General features: G+C 35.1%; 1 protein-coding gene and 1 non-coding gene across 21 annotated transcripts in view; both read right to left on the bottom strand.

The window, feature by feature from the left end:
- Positions 1 to 12141, bottom strand: part of PPHLN1 (periphilin 1) — a 216789-nt gene that overhangs the window by 45131 nt on the left and 159517 nt on the right. For all 20 annotated transcript variants that reach the window (XM_054527130.2, XM_054527131.2, XM_054527133.2 and 17 more), the window contains 2 exons: positions 9828 to 9947; positions 4593 to 4733 (listed from right to left, as the gene is read on the bottom strand). In XM_054527130.2, the coding sequence (XP_054383105.1) occupies positions 4593 to 4733; positions 9828 to 9947 (261 nt within the window). The remainder of the gene's footprint in view (positions 1 to 4592; positions 4734 to 9827; positions 9948 to 12141) is intronic.
- On the bottom strand, positions 4939 to 5040 carry LOC112135922 (U6 spliceosomal RNA). The gene has a single exon (XR_002917151.1). It is a non-coding gene; the product is annotated as a U6 spliceosomal RNA (small nuclear RNA).

The following is a 12141-nucleotide window of genomic DNA, read 5'->3' as shown; positions in this document are numbered from 1 at the left end:
TTTTTGTTTCAGTGGTAACATCCCCAAGGATAAGGTGCAAGATGGCCCCATCCCTTAAGGTACTCATATCATTTTAGGCATGGTTCTTCTAAGACTTGGTATCTGTACTGTCTATATTTTATATTTGATGTAAATATAACATCTTAACAGATTCATCAAGCTTCCTACTTAAAGAGATATCAGGTACAAAATAACTAAATTACCTTTAAGAGATGCTTTCTTTTAAATATGATATAAATTATCTTATAGAGATAGCTTTTAGATTCTCTTAAAATAAAAACTTTATACTTTTACTTCAACAAGCTTCTGCAGTAACAGCATGACCAGAATCTGGTAAACTGTAACTTTCAAACTCTTTGAAATTTGGTCAAAATAAATCATTTCTTTTCAAGTTGTTTTGGGAATCCAGACTTTCAGAGGTAAATCTTATGTGAGTATATTTTACTAACTGTATATATGTAAAATCTGAACAAGTGGTTGGTAATAATGGATTGTTAAATACAGTAGGGTAGACTTGATGTCTAGACAAGATAGTGGTGAGAGCTGCACTTTAAAGAACATTGGTTACTTGCTCTGATAAAAAGGAAAAACAAAGAATGTTTCTATTATGTAAGGTTACTATGAAATGCTTAGATCTTGAACCTACAACAATAGATACAGCTGCCACTACTTTGAAAACAATTTCATTGGAATCCATCATATGCTAAAAGCTGATTATTTTCCATGTCCACAACTCTAGTTAACATTTTCAAGACTGTATATTTCACTAATCTTTACTTCTAGCCTCTTTAAACGTAAAACAAAAACAGATTATATATGAGAAACAGCAAGAGCTAGTGAGTGTTGGGAATCATCAGGCAATGAGTAGTAGCTGAAATGAGACACTGTAAGAGAAGAGGGCCACAGCTACAACACTTAAAATTAAATGTAACACCCTATTTACGTTAGAAAACCTGCTCTGCACAATTCATTAACTCAACAAATACTAATTACTGCCTGACACATAACAGTGGTATATTCGAAGGTTATTTAAAAACTTATTTTAATGTAAGAGCCCTGTGTCCTTAAGAAGGTTTTTTTTTAAAACAAACAACTTAAAATTCTATAGTTAAATATGAAATTACTACATACAACTGTGTACAGAAAAAGTAAAATTTAACTTTTAATTTTCAGTATGATTTAGATCAGGAAAGGGACCTAAGATTATTCAGCCCAACCCTTTTATTGGGAGGGAAAAGCGAAGAAAAGCTAGTAATGTAGCCCATATGGTCTCACAAATGGTGATAGTATGGAATTCAAAATAAAAAATATATTAAGTAGATTTAGACTTACAATAGACTCTTAATAAAGCTAATAACTAAACAATCAACAAAATAAAGTCTGAATTAGCTCAATTTTTCTTAGCTAATTTTAATAAGGAAAGGGGTTCCTAAATGGCTAAGAAGTAAAATTTCACATAACAAGGCTGGCATAGCTATGACTATAATAAAAATTGTCTTTACAGAAACAAAAAATATTCAGGATAAGTGTTTTGAAGTCAAAAGAAAGAAAAGAACACCAAAATAATCAATCCCTTTCCCCAAGTGTCCCTGATTACTCTATTTCCTTATGTTTAAGAACCTCAGAATGGGCCGGGTGCGGTGGCTTACGCCTGTAATAGGTGGGTAGATCTCTGGAGCCCAGAAGTTGGTGACCAACATGGGTAACAAGGTGAAATCCCATCTCTACAAAAAATACAAAAAAAAACTAGCTGGGAGTGGTGGCACACACTTGTAGTCCCAGCTACTCAGGAGGCTGAGGTGGGAGGATTGCTTGAGCCTGGGGGCTCAGTGAGGTGTAATCGTGCCACTGCACTCCAGCATGGGCGACAGAGTGAGACCCTGTCTCAAAAAACAAACAAACAACAACAAAAAACACCTCAAAATGGTACCCTCCCTATATCTAAAATGATTCCTATCTATTTTTATGCTTCAGTGAGGTGGCGGCTGCAGTGAGGTGTAATCGTGCCACTACACTCCAGCATGGGCGACAGCGTAAGACCCTGTCTCAAAAAACAAACAAATAAACAACAACAAAAAACACCTCAAAATGGTACCCTCCCTATATATAAAATGATTCCTATCTATATTTTAACTACAAATTACCTGATGAATATATAATCAGCCCTTTTTTCAAAAGATAGCATACTTATAGGCAGCAGACACCAACCTTTTTGGCAACAGGGACCAGTTTTGAGGAAGACAATTTTTCCATGGAAGGAGTGAGAGGGCACACAACCTAGATCCCTCGCGTCTGCAGTTCACAATAGGGTCTGCACTTCTGTGACAATCTAATGCCACCACTGATCTGACAAGCAGTAGAGCTGAGGAGGTAATGCTCACTCCCCTGCCCTCCCTCCCCCGTCCCCACGGCCACTCACCTCCTGCTGTGACGCCCGGTTCCTAACAGGCCACAGACCAGTAGTGGTCCACAAGCCCAGGGGTTGGGGACCCCTGCTTATAGGCAGAAAAATGAACATTTTCATAAAATAGCATTATATTAGGAGAGTGTTCTGAAAGAGCCAAAGAGGTTTAAAAATGAATTCATGGTACTCGTTCTTTTCTCATTTATTATCTACCAAATAAAAATAAAGAGAGACTTGTCCTTCTACAGATGGCAAGTTTTTGTAATTTGAAGAGTATAATATATTTAAAAAATATTTTCAGGCACATCTCTGCAATTGTTTTGGTTTAGGCTTTATTAATTGTATTTACAAACACAATTTTTAAGAAAGGTTGACAGTGACTGGTACAAGCAAGAAATTAAGATTCTCTGCAAACTCATATTCTGATTACTCTCAAACCTGGCATGTGACATCCGCAGTATTAAACCAAAAACCTCCCAGAATTGTTCATTTTAAATGTAATGCTTTACTCATTAAAAATATACATGCATATCTTTTAAAAAATATGGAGAAATCAGGGACTGTATTTGAAAACATGGTTCACAACAGATGTAAATATCTATTAATAATGGGCTAATATGGAATGATCTCTAAGAATACTGAACAGCATACAGAGCATAGCCACTTGCGCACACGTGTGTGTGTGTGTGTGTGTGTGTGTGTGTGAGAAAGAGAGAAAGAGAAAGAGAGAGACAGAGAGAGACAGGGTCTCGCTCTCCCCTGTTATTTCAATCAAGTTTTTCTACCAGTTACATTCTTAAGAGAACCTCTCCTTTTAAGAACTGCATCTTAGCACAGTGGCTCATACCTATAATTCCGGCACTTTGGGAGGCTGAGATAGGAGGATCACTTGAGGCCAAGAGTTTGAGATCAGCCTGAGCAACAGGCTGTGAGATTCTATACAGTAGTTAGGGACTACTCGAAGGTCACTTGCAGGTTTATGACTCCACCTGTCATCCATCCAACAAGTATTTCTTGTAAGCCTACTACACATACTGTTCTCGGTGATGGCAGATGTAGCAGTAAATAAAACAAGACAAAACAAAGCCCTTGTTTTCACAGAGCATCCATTATGGTAAGGGGAGAAAAGGAAATAAAAACATATGTCAAGAAAAACAGGACAGTAATTTTATATAAAATAATGACATTCATCTTTGTGTTAAAGATAGATATACTGAGCAAACATTTTACTTATGCTCTCATTTAATTGGTATCTTGAAAGGTACCAACTGCCTCCCAATCACCAAATTAAACAATTTTCTCAGTCTCCATTTTCCTTATATTCCTCTAAGCATCTGATACTGCTGACCACCTTCATTTTGAAACTCCAATGGTTTGCATGACAAATTTCCTATTCTGGTTCTTATCTTTTCACATTAGTGTGACATTAACATATAGCTCACATCTAGCATTTGAGACCATCCCCTATCCAACAAAAGGAAATGGATTTAATTGATGTAGAAATCGGACAGCACCTAGAGAAAAGTTTTCACTTTGTTCTTAATTTCCGATAGTTTTTAGAATATTATTATCAATGTAATTACATTTATTCAACGCACTAGAGAGTAACAACATCAATAAGCACCTGTACAAAATGTTACATTTTATAACACCCTTTCGCATTTACTTCATTTAATCCTCATAAAATGATAACAACCCTATAATAGTTGCACATTAAAAACAAAGTCCTGCTTTTCAGAATGACTTCACTAAAAAACTAGACTTAAGTAGTATCCTTTATTTTTCCTTTAATATTTGGAAACTACCTTAAAGTATAATGAAAAACATAAGAAACATCTGTAATCCCAATATTCAAAAATAACATTTGCTAACATTTTGCTACATTGAACATTTCTTCCATCCCATCCCTATTAACTTTAATAATTTTTAATTGCTTCATACTGACTAGAATATTAATATTCTGTAAAAAAGAAGTTTATTTTTTTATTTAAAAATAAACAATCCAGGTGGGGGACCACACTGATCGAACTGACTGTGAAGTCAACTCAAACAATTTTTATAATTTTTTAAGTTGTAGTTTTAGAGTTACAGGTGGAAAAAGAAATGAAGCATATTTATTCAATAAATGTTTACATGTGCAAAGCAACACAAACAAAAATTACGTACATGAAGACAACTAGATTCTCACCTGTTCAATCTCTTTGGTTTTTGATGCTATTGCTTTAGAGCGAGTGGTTAGCTGACTATCTTCAAATAATTCTATCCCATGTGTTGTGTTTGACTCAGGTTCCTCTGGCTGGTCAGTAAACAATGGTGCTGTGGATCCCGCCTTGAAAAGGAATTAGAAATCTTTAATTATTTTCTTAAAAAACATAGAGCATTTCAGATGGTTGTGTATAGGCACTAATTGGCAAATTATATTAAGTGCTAAGTTTAACATGTTTTAAGAAAAGAAAACTCTCTCCATTTCACTATGCATAATGAGCATATGTGAAATGGATTAAAGAAGAAATGACTGCTACTTTTTTTTTTTTTTTAATATGGAACACTTCATGAATTTGCGTGCCATCCTTGCACAGGGGCCACGCTAATCTTCTGTTTCATGCCAATTTTTAGTATATGTGCTGCCGAAGCAAGTGAGGCTGTTACTTTTTAAATTTTAGGTAAGACAAAGCCTCTAGGCCTATTCGATTCCAAAATATTATTTCACATTATATTAAGATACAGATAAAAAATTATTCTCCCACGACTATTCCTTAAGTGATCAGCTTACGAAATACTGAGGAGAAAAAGTCCAAATGGAAGTAAGAGGTGTTGTACACACATAAAGAAAAATATTTAAAGGGAATATGAGAAAAGGCTGTATTTTTAGAAGTTAAATCACCTTGCTCCTGTAGCCTAATAATTCACTGAAATCATTAAAAAGAAAACCCCACAAATCAATAATGATCACTTCAGTTTTAGACCAATAATTGAAAAATCAATAAATACACTGTGAATTATGTCTAAAACAGTCAGGTGGGGGATTAAGTACTGGAATACATATATGCATAGACTATCTCTGGAAGGACACTACAGAAAAAAATTATCAAAGGAGTTGTCTCAATAGTAACAACTTAGAAGAAGTAGCAAAGAAGAGCCACATTGTAAATACTTTGGTGCCATTTGAATTTCTGACACATACATGTATGATCCACCAAAAAATAAAAACCCGAGGCAGGCGGATCCTGAGGTCAAGGGATCAAGACCATACTGGCCAACGTGGTGAAAACCCGTCTCTACTAAAAATACAAAAATTAGCTGGGTGTAGTGGCGGGTGCCTGTAATCCCAGCAAGAGAATCACTTGAACCCGGGAGGCAGAGGTTGCAGTGAGCCAAAATCACGCCAGCACCACTGCACTCCAGCCTGGCGACAGAGCAAGACACCGTCTCAAAAAACAAACAACGCTAGTTTATTTTTAACAAGTTTTGAGTTACATATGTTAAGGGACTTATACCAAAAGCATAAAAATCATTTAAGAAAAGAATTCCACTAGCAACATTCTTTGTAAATTGCCCAGTCCCTGGTGTTCTGTTACTGCAACACAAAACTAAGACATAGGCCTATACACAATATGTAAACTGGTGAGCAAAGAAAGTACATCAGAGAAGATAGGAGCTTTCAGAAACAAAAAGGAAGTGAAAAAGGGAAAAAAAAACTGACAGTTAATTTAAAAGAGCTCATTAGTAATTAAATTTATTTCAATTAGATATATATGTCCAAGGTACTGTACGGAAAACAAAGCAAGTGTTTGAGATACATTCAACATATATCGCTAGGCAAAAAAATTAAGGTCATCAATGAAATATAAAGTGGCATAAAATTTTGTAGTAGGTAGAGAAGTGGAATCAAGATCTTGGTTGTATTATCTCCAACACTAGTGATTCCACTGAATGAGTACAAATTTGAAAGAGGGCCATGGAAGATGGTCATTCTAGACTAGGGACAGAATAAGCACAGACACTGAAGCCAAAAATAACACACTATATGTGAAAACAACATAAGTCGTAAATTTTAAATTTTTCCTGACCTGTTCTATTGAGACTTTTTTTTTTGAGACTAGGTCTTGCTCTGCCACCCAGGCTGGAGTGCAGTGATGCAGTCACAGCTCACTGCAGCCTCAATCATCCAGAAGCAAGATCCTCTCACCTCAGCCTCCTGAACAGCTAGAACTACAGGCACATGCCACCATGCCCAGCTAATTTTTTGTGGATTTTTTTTTTGTGTACAGACGGGGTCCCACTATTTTTGCAGGTGTGAGCCAGTGTACCTGCCCCCACTGTCCCCATTTCTTTTTTTTCTGAGACAGGGTCTTGCTCTGTCACCCAGCCTGGAGGGCCATGGTGTGATCACAGCTCACTGCAAACTTCAATTCCTGGGCTCAAGTGATCCTCCCACCTTAGCCTCCTGAGTAGCTGGGACTAAGGGGCTACCACACCCAGCTTTTTTTTTTTTTTTTTGTAGTGACAAGACCTCACTACATTGCCCAGGCTGGTCTCCAACTCCTGGCCTCAAACAATCTTCCTGCCTAGGTCTCATCTACCAGGACATTCTAATATCCTTCAAATAATTTTCTTTTCATTCTGACAACCAAAAGAAAACTCTCACCGCTATTTGTTTAAGGACAGCAAATTATATCTCTACAAAACTTGACTGCAACCTTCTTGATGGCTAGGATGGTACCTCAAAAGCAATGTCTGACACAAGTAGATATACAATGCATGTTTAGTGAATTTAAATAAACTATAAGAAAACTAGTACAGTATTTTTTTAAGTGTGCCTTAAAACACTAATCCTGAAATACATGCTGTGAAAAAAATTACATAGTCAAAAGTTTGGTAAATTATGCAAACTCTTTTATTATCCTCTTACTGAACACCGATGAACATATTAATAATAAATTAAAATATCTAAAAAGTGCTGAAATATCAAAACCAACCCAACTCTTTTAAACTTAGCATCTCAAATAAACTGGCTACTAGAACCTTTTTTTTTCTTCCTCAGACCATTAAGACCCTTCAGATACGCTGTCAAATACCTTGGGAGATGCTGTAGTAGAGCCCAGAAGATGAAAGTATAAAACTGAAAAGTGGCAGGAACCACAACATACCTGAATATTTAAGTATATTATTAAATTTAACTTCAATTTCACTGGACTTTCTATAAACTACACGTTTTCCCAAACAAATTGCTTAGAACCATAATGAGGGCAGCAAGTGAATATAAGGTGGAAACTTAAGCATTCTATCTATCTCAGCTCATAATAATGAAATTTACACAATGTTTCTGAAGTACATGAACCATTACTTAAAAGGCTCATATAAAATAAAATATTGCCACAATTAGATTTAAACAGACATGCACATGCACACACACACACACACACACACACACATACACAGTACTTTGCCAAACTCTTGCTTGGCATCAAAGGCCTTTCTTCTTTCCAGGCTATTCTGTCAAATTAGATATCAGTTTACAGGACCAAGGCCAAAATTATGTTTCTCAAAAAGCATGGACCACTGAAATGAGTAACTATTTAACAATAGCCTGAGAACAAATTAGCAAAATATTAATAAGCTAAAGTATTAATAAGAGAAAAATATTAATATGATATGGGACTAAGTTTACAAAAATTATCTCAAAAATTTCCCAAATGCTTTATTTCCAGTATGAAAAAGTATCAATCTAAGTAGAAAAATACTTTAGAGAATGGGATGAAATTGATGCTGCTGTTCAATATTAATGATATACACAAATAAACATATTATGGTTATCAGTGCTACTCTCACATATCTTGCCTTTGATCCAACAAAAGAACATGTCTGACCTATGACTCAACTTACAGATTTTTTTAGGGTTATTTGCTTTTCATTAATTTGAAATCTAGCAAATTCTGAGCAAATTTTAGAGGAAAAAAAGATGTTTAAAAAGTCTTTCTAGATCCAAAGTCACTCATGGATTATTCAGTGTCAAGATGCATTCAAGAAATGAGAGAACCCAAGCAGAATATTTAAATTTGAGAACAGTAATGAGCTTTTATAAAAACCTGAGATAAAAAATGATGGGAGAAGGGAGGATATACTATTAATGTTCATACATTAATAAAGCCTTGCTAATTGAAGATAAAGTATTAAGTAAAGAAATTATTCTTTTTGAAAGTTTTTGGTTCTGTAAAACAAACTACCAATATTCCAAAGCAGCAATTTTGAAGCATAAATATCAATGATTAATATAGAAACATTATTCTAAATTATTAGAGAAAATAACCAAAATAATCCAATTAAATGTATTACTGAAAAGTATTGTTCATGCTTTTAAATAGTGCTGGAAAAGTACCAAGAAGGAACAGCTTGGTGTTTTTGATACATTTACTGGAGAATATGCATAAATATCTATTATTATAGCTACAATAAGGAGGAAACCTTGACCCACTTAAGAACAATTGATATCTAAAAAAGAAAGGCTCTATTTGCGTAAGTTCTGATAGGGTTTGTACTTTTTATGAGCAGTGTACATTAGTTACTTTGGAAAGGATCTTTTCACTGTATAAAGATGTAGTTAAGTATTATTTTTACATACAATATCAATGCTTGATCCCTTTTATCAAAGAACATTCTATAAAAGTCATTCCAAAAGTAAATCAAAAAGCCAGAATGCTCCTTCAAATAAAAATAATTTGTCACGAGACGGATTTTTATATTCTCTACCTGACATGTCAAAGAATTCCCATAGTATCAAATCCTGAATCTAAAAGCTTAATTGTGCCCACAAAATTTCTGTATTTCCCTTTTAGAGATGTTACAGTTTATACAGAAATTTTTCAGTTCATTTCAAAATATGTTAATACAAACGTGTCATAAACCTTTTTCTATGGTCCCAAAAATGTTCCCATCTTTCAGTATTCAAGACTCATCAAGGTCTCAGGTTGCCCAGACAATGAATAATTTTATTTCTTGGGATATTTATGAGATAATTTGCATGAAGTATAACAAGCAATATAAATATGGTCCACAATCCAAGGTCAAATTAGATTTCTGTTCTGAATTCACTGGTTTATAACTAAGTGGCTTAGCATGATTTCCTGAGATACTTTTAACAGCAAAGCCCATTAAAAGAAGTATATAAATAACGCATTTTTCCTATACTCCATAGTTATACTATTCTTACACACCAAAACTACTGGAAACATTCAGACAAAGCGTGATTACTGAATTCAGAGTCATTCATATTCTGACTATCATTCTGTGTGGTAATTTTAATACCTGTAATCCATGAGGATGTATTTTGAAGTACGGGAATAAACCAAATATTTTTCGCCCATAATTTAAAATCCAGACAAAACTTTCAGATGTGAAACATAAAGGAGACATTATGCCTTACCTCATACTCAGAAATTTCAGGCAAGTTACTTTCATCTGATTTCTCTAGCTTTTCAGCAGCCCACTTGCTTGCAGCCTCAGCAAGTTCCTTTTCAGTTAGCCTACTGGGTTTGTCTAACACCTAATAAAAATAGAAGAACATTTCTGTTACAATTCTCAAGGGCTTTTAAACTTCAAATACACCAAGAAGTACACTCCACTTAACATTTAAAATCATATAAGCCTTCAAATTTCTATGGAGAACAGGTACATTCTTTATTTCCTCCTTCAAAAATATTCAACATGGAATTACTTTAAGTAGCAATTCCTTTGGGACATATGGACCAGATCTAATTCTTAATTTCATTTACATAAGACTCTAGGAATTCATCTAAGTAACAAAGCAAAAGACACTGACAATTAACTCATATACTAATTATATTTAGAATATAAAAGACATCATACTGATTTCAACTTTGTGCCTTTAAGCACATTTAATGAAATAAGTAATGTCTAAATTTCAGTAAGGCAAATTCCTAATACAACAGAAACGTACAGATATGCTATTATTACAGTGTATGGTGAGTTACATAAATCCTACTCCTTACACAAAATTTTTAAACTTAAATTTCATTTTTTGATCCTACTACTAGTTCCTTTATCTAACTGCATACAATACTAAACAAGGTAGGGGCTTTGCAGTTATATAGAGACCTGGCTTTGAATCGCAGTTTAATGACTTGCTAGGTAGATGACTTTACACACATAACTTATGACACCATGAGCCTTGGTTTCTTCATTTACAAAATAGGGGTTAATAATGCTCACTTTACAAAGCAGTTGTGAGAATTGAAGGAGGTAATAGATCTGGAAGTATCTACAATAATGCTTGGTACCTTAGTGTTTCTTTCTTTTCCATATTCACTGATGTGAATCTATTATACTAAAACATATCTGAAAATCAATCAGCCATGGGCTCAATATAAAAATAAAGAAAGTAAAATGTCTTTTCTGGATCAGATATAATTCCCCCAGTACTGTTTAAAGGTTTATTTTGTAAATAAGATATGAATTGTAAAGCACAAATTTAAAAATTATTTCCTTAGGGCCGTTATGGTAATTCTCCGATTCCATTCTACTTCCTAGGCATACATTTTCATCAGCTTTGCCCTGCCATGCCTAGTTGCATAACCATCTCTTACTTAAAAAACCTTCTATTACTAAGCTTTACTTCTCTAAAGTCACATCACTGATTTCAAATACACCCCTTGTGGATGACAGTGCTGGGCACTGAACTTATGGGGCACTACCATTTATAAAGTGCTTTTATCTATGAACCAAAAGAAGTACTTTAATTAAATAGAATTCCATGAAGGTGATTAGAGAGGCTTTATTATCCCAACTTATAAACTAAAAAACTGAATGATGGTGACCTGCTCAAAGTCATTAACAAATGCTGAGCTGGGACTTAAATCTAGGTTTTTTTTGGGAGGGGCAGGGGGGAATGCAGTCTCACTCTGTCGCCCAGGCTAAAGTGCAGTGCCGTGATCTCGGCTCACTGCAACCTCTGCCTCCTGGGTTCAAGCAATTCCCCAACCTCAGCCTCCCGAGTAGCTAAGAGTACAAATGCGCACACCATAACCGGGTAATTTTTGTATTTTTAGTAGAGACGGGATTTCACCACGTTGGCCAGGCTGGTCTCAAACTCCTGAGCTCAGGTGATCCGCCTGCCTCGGCCTCCCAAAGTGCTGGGATTACAAGCATGAGCCAACGTGCCTGGCTTAGATATTTTTTTAACTGAAAAGGTCATTTGATGTTTTTCTACACCTTGTTAAATTCATCAAACTACTGGCTAGTCATCTACAACATTTACTGGAATATTATAGCAATATATCTATATGAAGTATATTCTACAGCCATTGAGGAAGCTTAAACAGCTCATTCCAAAGCCGTGTCCATACATAAGGTTAAAAAGGTATTATAAATAATACTTTTATTATTACTCAGTAATAGAAGGTTTTCTTAAAAGCTAGTTAGAAGAAGAAAACAAATATACAAACACAAATATATCCAAGAAAGTTTTTTTTTTTTTCCAGGGGGTGAGGGGGCATACCTATTTAAGAGAAAATTAAAGAGCAAAAACAATTATATGACTTCTCTCTAGCAAAGAATGAAGTGGCTGGGTGCAGTGGCTCATACCTGTAATCCCAGCACTTTGGGAGGCTGAGGCAGGCAGATCACCTGAGGTCAGGAGTACGAGACCAGACCAGCCTGGCCAACACGGTGAAACCCCATCTCTACTACAAATACAAAAATTAGCCGGGTGTGGTGGCAGG

The sequence above is a fragment of the Pongo abelii genome, chromosome 10 (assembly GCF_028885655.2).
Source record: "Pongo abelii isolate AG06213 chromosome 10, NHGRI_mPonAbe1-v2.0_pri, whole genome shotgun sequence".
NCBI classification, from domain to species: domain Eukaryota; kingdom Metazoa; phylum Chordata; class Mammalia; order Primates; family Hominidae; genus Pongo; species Pongo abelii.
The sequence above is the reverse complement of the archived record's forward strand: the minus strand, read 5'-3'. Positions and strand labels throughout refer to the sequence as shown.